Source organism: Megascapheus bottae, chromosome 16 (assembly GCF_031878675.1).
Source record: "Megascapheus bottae isolate mThoBot1 chromosome 16, mThoBot2.hap1, whole genome shotgun sequence".
NCBI classification, from domain to species: domain Eukaryota; kingdom Metazoa; phylum Chordata; class Mammalia; order Rodentia; family Geomyidae; genus Megascapheus; species Megascapheus bottae.
This window is the reverse complement of record NC_143524.1, coordinates 20,868,539-20,887,216: the sequence shown is the minus strand read 5'-3', so window position 1 is coordinate 20,887,216 and position 18,678 is coordinate 20,868,539. Positions and strand designations below refer to the sequence as shown.

General features: G+C 39.6%; 1 protein-coding gene across 2 annotated transcripts in view; it reads left to right on the top strand.

Moving 5' to 3' along the window:
• The window catches only part of Cat (catalase), a 34,836-nt gene extending 18,649 nt beyond the window's left edge, over positions 1-16,187 (top strand). For both annotated transcript variants that reach the window (XM_090347895.1, XM_090347896.1), the window contains exons 5-13: positions 21-125; positions 706-831; positions 2,394-2,585; positions 3,533-3,685; positions 5,360-5,498; positions 10,023-10,153; positions 12,544-12,651; positions 14,520-14,603; positions 15,469-16,187. In XM_090347895.1, coding sequence (XP_090204021.1) covers positions 21-125; positions 706-831; positions 2,394-2,585; positions 3,533-3,685; positions 5,360-5,498; positions 10,023-10,153; positions 12,544-12,651; positions 14,520-14,603; positions 15,469-15,534 — 1,104 coding nt within the window. In that variant the 3' untranslated portion in view covers positions 15,535-16,187. The remainder of the gene's footprint in view (positions 1-20; positions 126-705; positions 832-2,393; positions 2,586-3,532; positions 3,686-5,359; positions 5,499-10,022; positions 10,154-12,543; positions 12,652-14,519; positions 14,604-15,468) is intronic.
• Positions 16,188-18,678: the final 2,491 nt, after the last annotated feature.

Sequence of the window (18,678 nt, the reverse complement as noted above, 5' to 3'; positions counted from 1 at the left end):
TCTCTCTCTTTCCCATTTAGTTCCCATCATTCATTCATAGCCAAAAAAGAAATCCTCAGACACACTTGAAGGATCCTGACATGGTCTGGGATTTCTGGAGCTTACGCCCTGAGTCTTTGCATCAGGTGAGGTGCATTTCCTGTTTTCAGTTTATTATAATACATCCCTTGGGGTATGATTGTTGATAGGTCTCATGATGTGCTTTCCCAGCGTGGCCTGTTTCATTTGGACTGGTTTCTGACTTTCCTTTGGGAATATTCCCTCAGGTTTCTGATTATGAAGCCTTAAATGAGGGTACTAGAAATCTGGAAGCATTGCTGGTATATTTAGCCATATTAAAGATTAAATTTCCTAATCTCAGATAAAGCTCTCTATTAGGAAATGAGGGGAAAGTAGTATCAAACTGGTGGACTACTAAAAAAAAGTTACATAACAAATTTGGCTGCTTTTTGGGTTAATTTCAGCTTTCCTTCTTAAATTTTTGAGTCATGATATTAATGACTTATGTATCACAGGCTTTAAAATTCTTCTATGTGTTGCTTTGCTGCAGATGGAATAATCATGGTAACTCTTTCCAGAGGGAAATTCCTGGTATATTGTTCCTGGTCATTAAAGGATTTTCTAGAAATGGAGGAATGCCTTAAAAACCTCGGATGTTTTTATTTAAATGGAAAGGAGTTCAGGCTATGTGTCTCTGTTTCTTAGGTTTCTTTCTTGTTCAGTGACCGAGGAATTCCAGATGGACACCGGCACATGAACGGATACGGATCACATACTTTCAAGCTGGTTAATGCAAACGGAGAGGCAGTTTACTGCAAATTCCATTATAAGGTATATATTGCTTATGGAGCAGAGGGCACAAAGCTACCCACCTCCGCTTACTTTTTTTGAAGAACTGAGTAGAGATGAAGATTTCTCCCACCTTGGTCTTGCATCCACTTGCAAGGATGCATAATATACATACAGTTGATCAGTGCCATGAATGTTGTATCGATCTCTTCCCTGGTCTCTTCCTATGCCAAAGTTCTTTTAGGCTCTGAGTTACAATTCTTGAAAATCAAAAACAAGAATCATAATGAAAGGCAGAGTGTAGGAGGGTAGAGGGATGTTAGCTGAGCACAATTTCAATAGTTCATTTGATCTGTTATAAGACAGAATTTAAAAAATAGTTTCAGCATTCCTGGGTGTATGTATATCTCAAACAAATGACATCAGTATGTCTAAGAGACATTTGCATTCAGTGAACACAATAAACACATTTACAACAGCTGAGAAATAGAAGCAACTTGAGTGTCCATCCAGCTGCTGAGTAGTTTGAGGATGTGGTTAATATATAACACAATACTGTTTATAGCAAAAAAAAATAGAGTCTATCATTATTTCAATGTGGCTAATACTGCATGATTTCTCTTATGTGGAAAATGAAGGTTGAGCTCACAAAAATTGACAGTAGACTGGTAATAACAGAGGCTGGGGAGAAAAAGAGTAGGCAAGGGATGGCAAAGCTTGATGGATGCCACTAAGTTACTGTTAGATAAAAGGAGCCAGAAATTCTAATGTGCTTATGGCACAGGGCAAGTGGTAACCTGTAGATTACCACTGTATACTAGATATTTCAACCTAGAAGAAAGGATTTTGAATATTTCACCATAGAGAAGTGGCAAATGATAAGATAGATATGCTTGATGTGTTATATAACATATACATATAGGAAAGTATCATGTTACCCAATTGATCTACAGAAACCTTTGTGTTTTTCTAGATCTGCTAAAAAGAAATTTAATTAAAAATTACTTCATGAAGCAAAAGAAAGTCCTTTAGTTCATCAGTCTTTTCATTATTTTTAGAGTATCTTTGAGGGCTAGGAGTTTGGCCTACTGGTTAAAGTGCTTGCCTAGCATGCACAAAGACCCGGGTTCAATTCCTTGGTGCCACATACATACAAAAAAGCTGGAAGTGGTGCTGAGGCTCAATTGGTAGAGCTCTAGCCTTGAGAAAGTCCAAGGACAGTGCTCAGGCCCTGAGCTCAAGCCCAGACTGGCAAAAAAAAAGTATCTTTGATTTTCAGATTTAAAAAGTGATGATGATAAAAATGAAAAAATATAGAACACATAAAAGGAAAGAGATGTTAATGTGAAATGTGTGGATAGAATTCCCTTGATATTCCAAAGAATAAGGATAAGGAAGTAGAACTCCTTGTTAATAAATTTATTGCTGTTGGTTTGAACAACAGAGGTATTGTCATAAGACAAGTTCGATATTTGGGCAGTAATATTTATAATATTTCAATAAATTATTGGTAAAGAGTTCAAACTCCAGAACTGGAAAAAAAATTTTTTCTGATAACATGGCCAATAGCCTTCCATTTGAGCGTCTTTCTTTTCATTCTGCAGACTGATCAGGGCATTAAAAACCTCTCTGTTGAAGATGCAGCGAGACTTTCCCAGGAAGATCCTGACTATGGCCTTCGAGACCTTTTCAATGCCATTGCTAATGGCAACTACCCCACCTGGACTTTCTACATTCAGGTCATGACCTTTAAGCAGGCTGAAACCTTTCCATTTAATCCATTTGATCTCACCAAGGTAAGTAAGAACCAACTATACTATTCTTAAAGTCTCTTCTGAACTAATTAAAAAAATGTCCACTTAAAAAAAAATTTCCGGGCCGGGAGTTTGGCCTAGTGGTAGTGTGCTTGCCTAGCATGCACGAAGACCTGGGTTCGATTCCTTGGTACCACATACTTAGAAAAAGCCAGAAGTGGTGCTGAAGCTCAAGTGGTAGAGTTCTAGCCTTGAGAAAAATCCAAGGACAGTGCTCAGGCTCTGAGCTTAAGCCCAGCACTGGAAAAAAAAAAAAAAATTCCACTTACGTGTTCACAGTGGCGGAGCCCTCAGGTAAGTGGTTGTTTTGGTAGCTTCTGAATGAACAACCTCCAGTATCTTGTTCCCGTGATTCCATTTAGGGCAATGTAGGTGGCTTTGCTTGTTGTTATTGGCACAGAATTAATTTTCTTTTTTGGAAAGATAATTCTGGGGATTACACTTAGAATCTCATGCTTGCTAAGAAGGTGCTTACCGCTTGAGCGATACCCGTAGCTCTTTTTGCATTAGTTATTGTTCAGGTAGTGTCTTGTATTTTTTGCCCTTGTTAGTCTGGCTCAATATCCTTCCACTTACATCTCTGGTGGAAGTGAAATGGCAAATGGGTGCCACCATACCCAGTATTTGTTGTTGTTGTGCTGGGTTTTCTGATTTTGCTCAGGATGGACCTGAACCACCATCCTCTTAATCTGTCTCCTACTTGGCCTGTACAAAATGAATTTTGAAAAGCTGATGTAATTTTGCTCTGGGAGAGTGCCAATATTTACCACTTACTGTTGTGAAAGATTTAGCTGATGATTTTGCTTGAAGTTCTTAGCAGTATTTGGAAGCCCACTGCCTGAGTAAATTTGAAAGCTGGTATTTTTTTTAATGGATCCCTTTAATGTCCCACAGTTGTCTGATAACTGTAACTATGGCATTATTTTCAGATTTGGCCTCACAAGGACTACCCTCTTATCCCTGTTGGCAAACTGGTCTTAAACCGAAATCCTGTCAACTACTTTGCTGAGGTAGAACAGATAGCATTTGACCCAAGCAACATGCCACCTGGTATTGAGCCGAGCCCTGACAAAATGCTACAGGTAAGTGTGGTGGGCTGAAATGATCTGTTACCTCCCACATACCCACACACACCCACAATCTGTGCTAATCTATACAAGTAATTAACTAGAACATTCACTTGCATCTTATAACTTAGTTCCTATAGGATTCACTTGGACAAATCATCCATAGATGGTTGTTCCTTGAATAAACCAGTGACAAACCAAGTTCTGCAGTAAAAATCCTTATGTAAGTGAATACATGAATATTCAGCCACCTGATTTTAATAAGTTTTAATAAAGCAATAGAAATGTTTGAGGTATTCCTGGGGCAAAGCATGATTTGTTCAGTGTATAACAGACAGGAGGAATTATGCTAATTGATTACAGCATCTTGGTCAGCATACTTTATTTATTTTCTATTTCTGTGAGGATGCTTATATTTTCTTGTCTATGAAAGCAGATCTATGGATAATATTTTATTTTCCCCTTCAGAAACCGAGGCTTGTCTGGAAGTTGATGATCGGCCCAGTGTAGCCTCACAGTCTTTATTCTCTTGCCTCTTTGCCTCCTAAGTTCTAGGACAATAGGTATGCATCACGCGCCCAGATTCCATAGATGACATTTTTATGAACCACATTTATACTGCAGTGAATTAGTCCTCTGTCTTGTTTGTGTTGCTAGGCTTTTAACATGTTTTAAATCACATTCAAATATTTCCTTCCAAGAGTCCAAAGAGTAGAAATTCTGCTTTGTATCTAGAATCAATAGGAAAGGAATTGGCTTAATAATTACTGTGTAAATCAATCTTTTGTGTCTTTGGACTATGAACATGACACATAGGTTAAAGATTTGTTCTCAATCAGACCACAGGTCCTGAAGGTTGTTGCTTATGTAAGTTCTGACTCCATGGTTTTAATCTTTATGGAGGTTAAGCTAGTGTATATATGTGTGCTGGTCCTAGGGCTTGAACTCAGGCACCTGGGCACTGACCTTAGCTTTTTTTTTCTCCATTTAACTTGTTTTTTATTTTGCCTTGTAAACTTACAGATGTGAGAGTACACAATATTTAAAGCCAATAATAAAGTTCATGGAAGAAAAATTGCTTATAGAAGTTTGAATAATGAGAATATTTTCATAATTTGATGTTTACATTATGCAGTTAATATAATTCATAAGGTTAATCATAAAGTATTTATCTGAATAGAAGTTTGAAACCCTCTTCATCCTGCCAGGGTTATGTAACATTAGTTAATCTTGGATTCCATTCCCTCTGGCAAGGTTGGCCCATCATTTCCAGGCATGTTGGTGTGATACTTGCTTAATTATCTAGCAAGTCTCAGCAGTGTGTATCTGACAGATTCTCAATGTCATGTGGCAGGTACTTCTCCACAGTTGGTTTTGCCAGTCCTGAGGGCCTGGGCACTGTCCTTAGACTTTACCCTTGAGCCAAATATATTTAATATAGGACTGCTTTGTCATTTGGGGGCTAACAGGTATTGTGGTGACATGTGAAGTTTATGGTTGCCCATCTGCAATGAAGATGGGCGTTAAAGATGCATTAAAGATAAGAAGACCTCATAAATGAGAAGAGCCTTGTTTTGCTGGAGGATACCGGCCAAGTAACCATGTACTTTAAATTTAGAATAGCATGGATGAGCCATCTCCTATTTCATGTGTAACTCACAGCCCATGCTTGGGTGTTTACTACTATAGGGTCGCCTTTTTTCCTATCCTGACACTCATCGCCACCGCCTGGGACCGAACTATCTTCAGATACCCGTAAACTGTCCCTACCGTGCTCGAGTGGCCAATTACCAGCGTGATGGCCCCATGTGCATGTATGACAACCAAGGTAGGTCTGAAGACATTGGGCATGGAGGGTGTGGGGGGGTTGGGAATGTGACTTTTGGTCTCATGGAGTCTCCTGTGTGGGGACAGTGTTCCACCAGAGCTGCAGGGGACCAGCCAAGTAGTAAAGGTTTAAACTACCTGGGAACCCCTTCTCTTATGATCTATTTTAGGTAGTCATAGACAGTTCTCAACTCAGCTTCTATGTTCTGTCCATTCCATAGTTAAAGGCAGGCAGAAAGACCATGCATATTAGCTGGAGTAGTGGAATTCCTTAAAGCACTTTTCAATCCACAGGACATATTCCCTTGATAAGGCCAAGGCCAAAGACTCATATCTTCTGTTTCATTTTTTATGAGAAGATTTTATTAACATTGATTTTTTAATATCATATTTCAAATGCCATGTTTAACAAACAAGTATTTAAGAAGGGAATCTCTATATGCAATCACTGGCACATAAATTTTAGAACATAATTAAACTGAGACTTTGTATGTTGTCATAGATACATATCAATCTATATAACATGTCTGTAGAGTATATATCCCATCATAGATTTGTATGTCTATGTAGTTATATTTGTATCTTTAAGACTGTGTCAATAACCTTGGGTACCCGAATATTGAGTCATCACTCTTGTACTATTTGGATCTAATATCCACATATCAAAGAGACCATACACCTTTTGTTTCTTTGGTCCTGACTTGTCTCACTCAACATGATTCACTCTAGTTTCATCCACTTCCCAGCAAATGTCATTATTTTATCTTGTCTGTTGGCTATGTAGAATTCTATTGTATATTTTATCTTGTCTTCTTGTCTATTGGCTATGTAGAATTCTTTTTTTTTTTTTTTGCTAGTCCTGGGCTTGAGCTCAGGGACTGAGCTCTGTCGTTGGGACTTCTCAAGGCTAGTGCTCTACCACTTGAGCCTCAGCACCACTTCCGGCTTTTTCCTGTGTATGTGGTACCGAGGAATCGAACCCGGGTCTTCGTGTATGCTAGGCAAGCACACTACCACTAGGCCAAACTCCCAGCCTTCCAGAGTGGCTATACTAGTTTGCATTCCCACCAGCAGTGCAATAGGTTTCCTCTTTGTCCACATTCCCGCCAGCATTTGCCATTGTCTGAGTTCAGAATATTGGTCATTCTGATTGGGGTAAGGTTATATCTTAGGGCTGTTTTTATTTCCATTCCTTTATGACCTTGGATGATGAGCATTTTCTCATATGTTTGCTAAGTCTTTCTTTAGTTCCCTTGCCTATTTAGTGATTGGTTTGTTGGGTTTGGAGGGGATTATTTTCTTGAGTTCCCTGTAGGTATTGGATATAAAGCATTTGTCTGATGTATTATTGGGAAATAGTTTTTCCCAGTTGGTTGGCTGTCTTTCTGCTTTAGTTGCTATGCCTTGGTCTGTGCAGAAACTTTTACTTTTATGTAGTCCCATTTGTTGAGTCTCTCTTTAATCTGTTTGACCCTGGGACTCTGTTCAGTAAGTTTTTGCCTGTGCCTATGAGTTCCAGTGTCTCTCCTACTCTATCATGTAGCAGTTTCAGGGTTTCAGGTCTGATATTGAGGTCTTTGATCCATTTTGTTCTGTTTCTTTTTGCCTTGCTGTTGAGGCCATGAAAAAGCTGGGCCAGATAAAACTGGAAAGGAGTAGAATAAGCTGGTGGGAGAGGAGAAGCGAGCCAGGACTGAACCTAAGAGTTCATATGTAAATCAGCTGGCACGATGAAACTCCTGCATCATCATCATCATCATTATAATTATTTACAAATCATTTGGGAAATTAATGAGTTTTTTCCCCCTTTCAGTTGCTTTTTTGATACTCTGTACAAATAGTCTGTAGATTTGATTTCTTATTCTAAGCAAGCTGAGTAAAATGTTTGATTTATACTGTTTTCTTTTTTATAATCCACAATTTAGCATAGATTTTAATTTTTTAAAATCCTACTTAAGATCCACATGTCATCCATAGGCAACTTATGTAGGTCTCTAGAAATTTTACTCAAGCCCATATTAAAACAAATTTATCTTTAAAAATATAATTTTATTATTATTATTAAGAAGTTATACAATGGGATTACAATTTCAAAATTTATTTTTCTGTGGTAAAAATAATACATATGTCCTAAATGGAATCTGAAAAATAGATGAGCAGAGAGAGAAGCAATTCCCACTATGGTCCTAATATTGAAAGCAACAACTTACATTTCTTTCCATTTTTCTTACCATTTTTTTCTGTGAATATTTTTATATTTTTACTACTCTTTTGGCTATATAGTTTTGTGCTTTGCTCTTGTTGCCATAACCACTAAGCTCCTTTAATATATTTAACAAGTTTATGTGGTCTCTTTCTCTTTTTATGTGCTGGTTCTAGGGCTTGAACTTTTTCACTCACTGCTGGCTGTCACTTGAGCCACAGCACCACTTCCAGCTTTTTGCTGGATAAATGGAGAGAAAAACTCAGACTTTCCTGCCCAGGCTGCTTGAAATCAAGATCTGCAGATCTCAGCCTATTGGGTAGCTAGGATTACAGGCATGAATTACTGATACCTGACTTAGGTGATTTCTAAACTCATTATATTAGGTGGTTGCAGTATTTCTGCACTCTTAGATTTATAAAGACATGAATTGTGTTATAGCGTATTTTATTGTATTGTGTGTTATTGTCTGGAATAGTTGATATTCACTGAGTCTGTCTCCTGCTGTTTCTTGTTTTTTATTCATATTCCTTGGTCCTTTTGTTATTGAGGTTGTCTATTTTGAGCTTCATTAATATGTAATTACTTCGTGTTTACCATTACCGTGACATGCCTAAGAACAGTCTCATTGAGGATGTATTTTGACACACTCCACCTAGTATTGGAAGTAGAGCATTCGGGCTGTGCTCCTGCAGCTCAGTGAAAGAGTATAATTATTCTTGGTAGTCAGTGCCTTGAAGACAGCTCCCACTATGGGTAAAGGTCAGAGCTTATTTGGAAATACAATTTTTTAAATTACTCAAATAGCTACAATACCAAAGAACAAACTCTTAGTGTAGAAATCACTTTTCACATAGACGTGGTTGACCTAGGACAAATTGAGCAAAACACTGAGTTCCACAGTGGTATGGGTCTTCTCCCACACACCTACTTGCTGCTCCCCCATTTACTGCCACATGGCATGCTGGGTAGCATCCTCTGATTGTCCACTGTGGCCAGTCTGTGCTGAAGGGCCCAGGTAGTATGCAAGCTGCAGGATGGTGTGTGCAAACCACTCGTGGTATTTTTAGGCCATACTTGTGTGTGCTCTGTGGCTCAGATAAGGTCAGGCTTTGGCCACTATTGGCCACTATTGGCCAAAGCAGAGTATAGTTTGTAATCTAAAGAGAAAGCCTCATCATTTATTCCAGAAGTCATAAAATATTTGGATTATATTTGTCACTATTTCTCTAAGTCCAGACAAATGAGTGCTGACATACTATGAATAAAGCATTAAAAATGTCCCTTTTACTGACGTGTAGAGGAATGCGAAGTTAGAATTTACTAGGATTCTCACAGTGAAGAACAGATACTGGAGAATCTTAAAGACATGTTATGAGCCTTGGGGTGAAGATAGAAATCCAGAGTTTCTATTTCCAGTTGAGCTGATAGCAGTCAGTGAGCATCTCAGACCTCAAGATTTGGAATGGAAGGATGGGGCCCAAACATTCCTGTTGTTCCCGGCAATTCTGTGACTCAGGGTTTGAATGGAATCCATTGAAATTCTCAGATTTGAAGTATATGTTTGGATCTGATCTCAATGGCAGTAGATCAAACTTGTTTAGAAGTTACTTTCTTCCATTATATGTAAGTAGTTGTACGAAGGTGTTACTTGTTCAATAGAACAAGTAGTTTATAAATGCAATTAATTTAATGGATGTCACCTCTTTCATCATTCTTCACTGTCTCTCCCAAATCAGCCCTACCCCCCGATTTTCTTAATTTTGTAAGATACACATTGAATATTATGACTCTATCCTTCCTTCTCCTTCCTCTCTTCATTCAGAGTAGACAAATGAAAATGAAACCCTTTAAAACTGTCTTGAGTGCTAATGGCCCATGCGTCTAATCCTTGCTACTCAGGAGGCTGAGATTTGAGGACTGAGGTTTGAAGCCAGCTTGAGAAACTCTTAGCTCGGATTAACCAGCAAAAGCTAGAAGTAGAGATGTGGCTCAAGTGTTAGAGTGCTAGCCTTGAGCAAAACTGTCTTTACCCTGTTCAGTAGGCATCAGGTAACTCGGTAGCTGAGAACCTGGGACGTGTTGCGAGGCCTGAGAAGTCCTTGTGCACTCTCAGAGTGAGGCAGCCCATGCAAGCATTTAAAGATGGCAGCCTTAGCTGAGACTTTCCTGCTGCTGCAGCTAAACCTAGGCAGTGCTAGGGTGTGACACGTAGATTGCTGTGTCCAAGTGTACTTGATTATCCCTCAACTTTGCTTCTCTTCACATGGGTAATTTGCTCCTTTTTCATCTTCCTAAGTGAACCTGTGGTTTTCTTTGAAGGTGGTACTCCAAACTACTATCCCAACAGCTTCAGTGCTCCTCAGGAGCAGCCCTCAGCCCTGGAGCACAGCACCCAGTGCTCTATAAATGTGAAGCGCTTCAACAGTGCCAACGAAGACAATGTCACTCAGGTAATGACTTCCTGGACTGTGGTGGTTACCTGATCATTCTTTTTGTCACTGCCTATTCTCTTCTCCCCTTCCTTTGAATGTCTTCCAAAAGGCCTACTTCTATTAGTAAATAAGGTCCTTTATTAGATGAAGTCCAAGGATTGTGTGATCCCATTTTTTCCTTTCAAATGTGGAGCCAGGTGTCAGTAGCTCAATTGCCTATATCCTAGCAACTGGAGAGGATGAGATCTGAAGATGGATGTTCAAAGCCCAGGCAGGAAAGTCTATGACACATTTCCAGTGAACAAAAAACAACTACAACAAAAAAAACCTAACCAACCAAATAAAAACTGGAAGTGTAGCTGTGGTTCAAGTGGTATAACGTCATCAGCCTTGAATGAAAAACTTAAGCTACAGTGCCCAGGCCCTGAATTCAAGCCCCAGTACTGGTCCAAAAAGAAGAAAAATTGTGGAGATTCCTCTGCTCCTCTGAGTTCCTCTAACTTTTAATGAAGGGATACCATTGGAGATAACATGATCTGAGAAATTGGGAAGTGCTGCTTAACTACTGGTGCATCTAAGCAACTGGGCAAAGTAGCTCTGATCCCAGGGCATTGGCGGAGACCCCCAAATAGCTATAGAGAATGAGGGTATAGAGCTCATCGGTAGATAGCTTGCGTGGCATGTAGGCCTTGCCTTCTATCAGGCCACGCCTGATTCTTTATAGCTTCTTGTTGCTCTTTGCTGCTTAGGCACCTTTCACTCCTCTCTTCATTTTTCTGTATCAGAAGTGAGAGAATCAGACTGAATGAAGTTAAAAGTATAGTGACATATGGGGGTTGGGAGTGTTTAGCCTTCAAGCCATGTAAATCCCAAGTGATCCATAGGGTCTTGTGCAGCCAAGGCAACAGGTGAGACTTATCTCCAGTTAACCATCAGAAAACTGGAAGTAGCGCTGTAGCTCAAAGGGTAGGGAGGTAGCCTTGAGGTGAAGAGCTTACGGACAGCGCCCAGGCCCAGAGTTCAAGCCCCACAACCAGAACCGATGCAAAATATGTAAGAACATTCAGATTTATTTCCTTAGTGATGACTTACTTGGACTTCCACAGCTGCCCATGGAAGACTTTCTCAGTGAACACTTAGCCTGTTGTGGGAAATACTGGAAATTAAGGTAAAACACAGGAAACATTTGGTGTTGAAGTCTTTGGAGAACTGACAAAGTAAGGATTTAAGGGACCACAGGGACTTCCAGGATGGAAGATAGGTGACACAGATGCCTTTTTTATTCCCTACAGCAACATGCCCAATTAAACATTTTGAAAAAGGAGATGATATAGTACAGATGAAAACGACATTATCTCCAAGTCTCAGAAAGAAAATGGAGTCACACACTGGGAGTTTGGCCTAGTGGTAGAGTGCTTGCTTAGCATGCATGAAGACCTGGGTTCGATTCCTCGGTACCACATACATAGAAAAAAGCCGGAAGTGGTGTTATGGTAAAGTTCTATCGTTGAAAGAGCCCAAGGACAGTGCCTGGTCAGGCCCTGAGTTAAAGCCCCAGGACTGGAAAAAAAAATGGAGTCATAGCTCCCATTGGGGGTGATGAGAATTGTTTGCTCCTTAGAGCAATTTTATCCCTTAGGAAATTTAAGTGTTAAATTTTGGCTCCATGTGTTATAGCACTGGATTCTCTCTCTCTCTCTCCCTCTCTCTCTCTGTCTCTCTCTCTGTCTCTCTCTCTGTATCTGTCTCTCTCTCTCTCTCTCTCCCTCCCTCTCTCTCTCTCTCTCTCTCTTTCCTCTCCCTGTTTGAACTCGGCCTCAGAATTGTCTCTTAGTTCTTTTGCTTTAGACTGGTACTCTACCACTTGAGCCATAGCTCTACTTCTGGCTTTTTACTGGTTAATTGGAGATAAGTCTCACAGACTTTCTTGCCCTAACTGGCTTCAAAATCATGAACTTAAGATCTCAGCCTCATGAGTAGCTAGGATGATAGTCTAAGCAAAATATCACTATTAATAGCTGTCTTACTCAACAAATCTTGGCTTCTGAATAATTAAAGACTTAAATTTATATAAGTAAAAATTCCCTATTGCTGGGTGAATGTGTCAGAGGTTGGATTATGCTAAGTGTACATCTAAAGGCTATTTGATTATTCTGTACTTGTCAATATTAAGACTGTGGTAAGGTACTTGCATTTATAAGAAATTCATAAAGAATATTGTTTAAATGCAATGAGGAGCTATTTCCAAAAGTAAAGGTACAGCAAAAAGTGAAATACTCAACACATGTGAGTTTAAATTCTTCAACTAAAAATTCGGTTACTTGTACATTTCAAAACTAACATTTGGGGTCAGCTTTGCCTGTGAAAATGGGTTATTTGATTCTTCACCCTGTCATATTGCTGAGCAGGTGCGGAGCTTCTATGAGAAGGTGCTAAGTGAGGAGGAGAGGAAACGCCTGTGCGAGAACATTGCTGGCCATCTGAAAGACGCACAACTTTTCATCCAGAGGAAAGCTGTGAGTTGGCCTTTGTGTACTGAAGGGTGACACCTGCTGGTGCAAGAAAATAATGCAATAATATCTTGTAAGGGAGATAACTTACGAAGAGTTGTCATTGCTAGTTTACTCGAACTAAAAGTACCTCTCTTCCCTTCCCTTCCTTAAAAGAATCCATGCTCAACCTCTGATAGGTTTCTCTTAATGTTTTGTTTGGTATAGCATACTTACTAATCTTAATCATTTTCCAATGTGTAATAATTCAGTTGGGTTCAGGGTAGATTTTCTCCTGTGTTATCTAATTCAATTTCTGAGCAAGATAGTAAATGTATGATATCAAAATGTGGCTCTGTTGTGGTTGTGTTTAAGGTTTAGATGATAAAAATAGTAATTGGCAATTTGTGACTTGAACATTGCCTGTTAGCTTAATGTTATGACACTCTGACCCTCGTTCAGATACAACTTTGCCTGTTTTCGGGGGGTGGAGGAGAACTGAACCGAGTTGCTCTTATAAGTGAGCTGAACATTTATCCTAAAGGCCCAGGGTGATACTGATGACTTCTCACTGAGCTATGTGAAGCCCTCTTGATCCTGGTTTTTTAGGCCTGCCATAGGCATCCATGTTTGAAAAGCTAGGAATCCTTTCATATTCTGGTGCCTTGGCTGTAGCATTTCTGTTCAAGGGTTTGTGTGAAGGGTGTGCAGGCAGCCTGATGGAGCTAAGTGATGTATACAGAATAGGTTTTATCTCTTGTTACTAAAAGAATTGTTAAAACAGCTTTTAAGTGTCAGAACTGGGCTCAGGGCCTTGGCAGTGTTCTCTCTCAATTGCTTCGTGTGGACTACGGATGGTGTATCTCGTGCTGGGCCTCAGCCAATGTCAGGGATTTCCTCCCAAAGTCAGTGGAGTGGCCCAGCAGACACCAGTGGCAGCTCCTCACATGCAATGGCAACCCCTCTCACATGTGCTTTCTCATTACTGTTCTATGAAGTTGATTGGGTATGTTGCTTCCAGCCCTTCCCTTCCCCAGCAAGTGATTCTCTGATCTTCTGACATGAACTAAGTGTCTTGTAATTCATTCATTCAGTTGTGACAGTAATCCCTGGAGCTCTTGTCAGAATCTACAGATAGAGGATTCAGCACCCTTAGAAGGTCATTCCCACTTTAGAGGCCAGATGACATATTCCAGCTACCAAGTGCTGACTCAAATTCAGGGGTTCCAGATCCTCAGATTTGGTAGTGAATTAGAACGACTCACAGAAGCCTGGGATTGCCCATTTATTATGAAGAATACAACTTGGGAAATGAGTTGAATCAACTGAATGGAAGCAGGGTGGGTAGGAAGGGCTTTTTGCACTGAGAAGCACCTGAATCCTTGCAGTTTGGCACTTTGTGGAAGCCTCATTACATTCGAATCACTGATCACATCATTGACCTTAGCTGATTCACACCAGTCTTTAGCCCTGCTGTCCTCCCTGGAAGTCTACTGGTGGGAGTTGAGGGTCCAACCTTTTAGACACGCATTTGCTCCTTCTGGTACCAGCTCTACATCCTCTATGAACCATCTCAGTAGTACAAGGAAGACAGGAAGTTTGTGAGGGTCTCAGGATCAAGTATTTACTTTTTATATGGTAAGGTCATAGACACATTATTTATACTAACTTAGGGAGAGAGGCTCTGTAGCTCGGGTGAGTAACATGACTTACCTAAGGTTGCTCAGTTATTCATGGCAGATTTTTTTTTTCCTCCAGATCCTTAAGTTTTACTTCAAAATCTGCTTGATAAATACCAAGCAGGACATTCTGCCATGGAGGAAATACAGTGGGACAGAGACACAGGGAGCTTATAGGGGCTGGGCCATGCTTACTGTGTTCTCCTATTGCTTCAGGTGAAGAACTTCACGGATGTCCACCCTGAGTATGGGGCCCGAATCCAGGCTCTTTTGGACAAGTACAACACTGAGAAGACTAAGGTGAGTCCAGCCCAGTTCAGCTATTGCAGGGGTTGTGTACATGGAAAAGATGTACTTTGGTTTTCATTTAATATTGTTCTCTTCAGGGACTATTCCTTATAACTCTTACCTTTCTCCATTCCCTCCCATCTTCTCCTTTTCCCTCCCCTCCTTTCTCCTCCCCTCCTTTCTCTTCTCCCTCCTTTCCTCCCTCCCTCCCTTCTTTCTTTCTTTTACTGGGGATTGAATTCAGGGCCCAGGTACTATCCCATAGCTTTTTCACTCAAGGATGGTACTCTACCATTTGAGCCACATCTCCACTTCCAGCTTTTTGGTAGTTAACTGGAGATAAAAGCTACAGGGACTGGGGCCGGGAGTTTGGCCTAGTGGTAGAGTGCTTGCCTAGCATGCATGAAGACCTGGATTTGATCCCTCAGTACCCCACATACATAGCAAAAAGCCGGAAGTGGTGCTGAGGCTCAAGTGGTAGAGTGCTAGCCTTGAGAAAGTCCAAGGACAGTGCTCAAGCCCTGAGCTCAAGCTCAGGACTGGCAAAAAAAAAAAAAGTTACAAGGACTTTCCTGCCTGCTCTAGCTTTGAATTCAGATCCTTACATATAAGCCTGTTGAGTAGTCAGGATTATAAATGTGAGTGACTGATGCCAGCCTAATAGATTTCTTACACAGCCAGTGAGAAATTCATTTGAGATATGAAAAACTTCTCTATACAATTTTTGCTCTGGACAATGTGAAACTGCTTGCAAATGAGTAAATTTAAATATTATTATTTTCATTTGTGTTCAAATTAAAGATCAATAGGAAGTTGTTATTGAGTTCATTAACTTGCTGCTGGCTTGTTTTTTGTTTCCTGTTTTTTCTTTACCCAGAATGCCATTCACACCTATACGCAGGTGGGGTCTCACTTAGGTGCAAAGGAGAAATCTAACCTGTGAGCTCTGGGCATCCTCCCTGGCAGAGCCCCACCTGGGAAAAGCACAAAACCTACACCTGTTGTCTGCTCACCACTGGATGAAAGTTCTCCACTGCTAAGACACACATATGAAAGTTAATGTCTTTAAAATGATAATCCAGATTTCTCTAGCAATAATGCAGCACTGGCTTTTAATGCTGTTTCCTGAGGGGAAAATAGAGGTTAGGGCTTACAGATCATTTGACCAAAACATGTTGTTGCATATGGCAGTTGGTTGGATTATTCATTTAAAATGATGAGTAGGAAAGTTTCTAGTCAGAGACATGATTTTGTATGATTCAACAACAATCAGGGTGAAATCAGTAAGTCTACTTATCACCTCGTGGCCTATTATATAAAAATATGACTATAATTATACAAGCAGAAAGGATAAAGATGACCCACTGAAAACTTACTATTTTTCTAAGATCCTTATAGGAAAAACACACTTAATGTATCTGTCAGTATCTGCAAGAAAAATGATTAAACCATCAGATCTCAGCGTTTATTCTTATTTGTAAATGATCAGGTTTCTTTTTCTCACTTGAAGTTACATTTATGCTAACACAGCATTGATCTCGATTTGTAATTGCTTACATTTTTACAATAAAATAATCTTATGTACGAAGAGAAAAATGGTGTTTGGTTTCTTTTAGCTTCATATATAATTTGGAATATGCTACCAGGTAATTCGGTTGTCTGTTAATTGTTTACCCTTAAACAAGTCAATGTTTCAAGTCAATGTGTTAAGTAGTCTTCCAAACAGCTTTCTGGAACACTTAGGAAATAGCACATATCCTGACTTTGAATACCACTTATATCCCTTATCTGTTACCTAAATTACTTCTTGGGAGTTTTAAAAACCCTCAGTTACTTTCTTTTTTAAAAAAAAATCCTATTTGCCATTTGTTCTTGAAAATCACATGGAAGACTTTAGGGGTGAATTCTGAATAGGAAATGAAAACCCATTTTGGTTGAAAACCTTCCTCCTACTTTCATATAAGATAAACCAAAAGGTAACAAAATAGAAGAGAAAAAAACATAGTGCATTAAGAACAACAGTCACTTATAACTAAGCTCTTGTTTCCATGTCCTGGAGGTCCATTAATTTAGCCTCATCCTATATGGCCTTATGTATCTAGGGTTTGAGCTATTATAATCTCTGCTAGGAGAGTCCCAGGAGTGTACTAATTATTACAAATGAAGGAAACCATTGAGCCTATGTTCCTTTGGGTCTGGCTTACTTCGCTTAATGTGATTTTTTTCCAAGTCTTTCCATTTCCTTACAAATGGGACGAGATTGTTCAAAAATTCTTATTCTTTTACCGCCAACTTCTTGACTCTCCTGTCAAACTATCCTACCTGAATTCTTTGAGGATGTGACTGTTTTGTTTTTAGACAAGAATTCAATTTATGCACTTGGGCTCAGTGGTGAGTGGCATATCATTCTAAGATTTGAGGTTTTTATTTTTGTATTGAAATTTGAATTCAGGGCTTCACAATTTCATTTGACATTTTTGCTTAAAGCTAGCACTCTATCACTTGAGCCACACCGCTACTTCTGTTTTTTTTTTTTTCTGGTTAATTGGAGGTAAGAATCTCTTAAGATTCGTGTGACCAGGCTGGCTTCGAATCAGGGTCCTCAAAATTTCTCCTGAGTAGCTAGGATTATAGGCATGAGTCACTAGGATCTGAATAAAAACTGACTTGATATTTAAAAATCTCTAGCTTGCCCTTCTAAAAGGTGCTTTTAGACACACTGTGAAGCATAGTCTAATTAGTTTCAGAGTAAATATCAGAATTTTGGTTAAAATCATTTTAATTTGGAATTGAATATGTAGCTTAATGACAGTAGAGCCCTAGCCTGGTAAGTGTGAGGCATTGGGTGAATCCTTAATACAGAAAAACAAGCCAAAAATAGACACATTGATCTCTCTGTTACAAAGGGCATTACTGATTTGTTATGTGTTAGAAGAAATGAATGCTTAAAGGATTTGTTAATACTTTCTGGGAGAAAAGCCACAGAAGGCTGCTTGGGCCATTTCTTCACCTCTTAGTTCCTGGCTTGTCTACTGGGCAAAAGGCCAAATTCCACCTTAAATTCTTTGATAAGACAAATTGAAGGCTTTTAAACCCCTTTGAGAGCTTTGAAAGATGTGAAAGGTTAATATAAATGAACTCAAAAGGTTCTCTAAATCTCTGACATTAGGAAAAACATAGTAATCTATGAAGGCATAGCAAATTTGCTAGGGAAAGTGTATTGCAAATACTTGTTAAAGGGAGGTATTTAACTTGCTTTATTTAACTTTTAGCTCAGCGATTTTTGCATTTGTCTTTTGTTTTTACTATTTTGGCTCTTTTGTTTCAGTATTATTTGCTTAAAGTGTAATACTTTGAATAGTCCCTTAAATTTTCAGCCCTCTAATGAACTGTTTTATGGAGATTTATTCCTAACTGCCTTAAAGAGTGTGGAGGGCTAAAGTATGGTAGGTCCTACTTCCATGTCCTAAATCCTGAAACTGTGAATGTGATTCTTTTGGGGAGAGTTTGGCATATGTTATTAAGTTAAGGATCTCAAGATAAGATCAGATAAGAAAGAAGTATCTTAAGAGATCCAATGGGAGCAGGAAGAGAAAGTTGTGATGATGGCTGCAGAGATTGGAATGCTGCAGCCACAGGCCAAGGAGCACCTGGATCCAAAGGCTGGAAGAAGCAAGGGGTTATTTTCCACAGCCTCTGGAGGAAGTGGGGCTCTGGCAATACCTTGACTTCAGACCTCTAGCCTCCAGTGCTGAGAATATTCCCTTTTCTCTCTCTCTAGTACCGGAGCTTGAACACATAGCCTAGGTACTGTTCCCTAGCTTTCTCACTCAGGCGTAGGATTCTACCACTAGCCACAGCTCCAATTCTAACATTTTGCCAGTTAACTGGAGATAAGAGTCTTTGGATTTGTCTTCCCAGATTGGCTTTGAACTACAGCCTTCAGATCTTGGCCTCCTGCGTAGTTACAATTATATGCATGAATCACAAATACCCAGCCATTTAAAAAAATGTAAATCCGATGTCTAAATAGCAAAATGAGCTCCCACATAAGAAATAAAACACAACCTCAAAACAACAGGCAAGT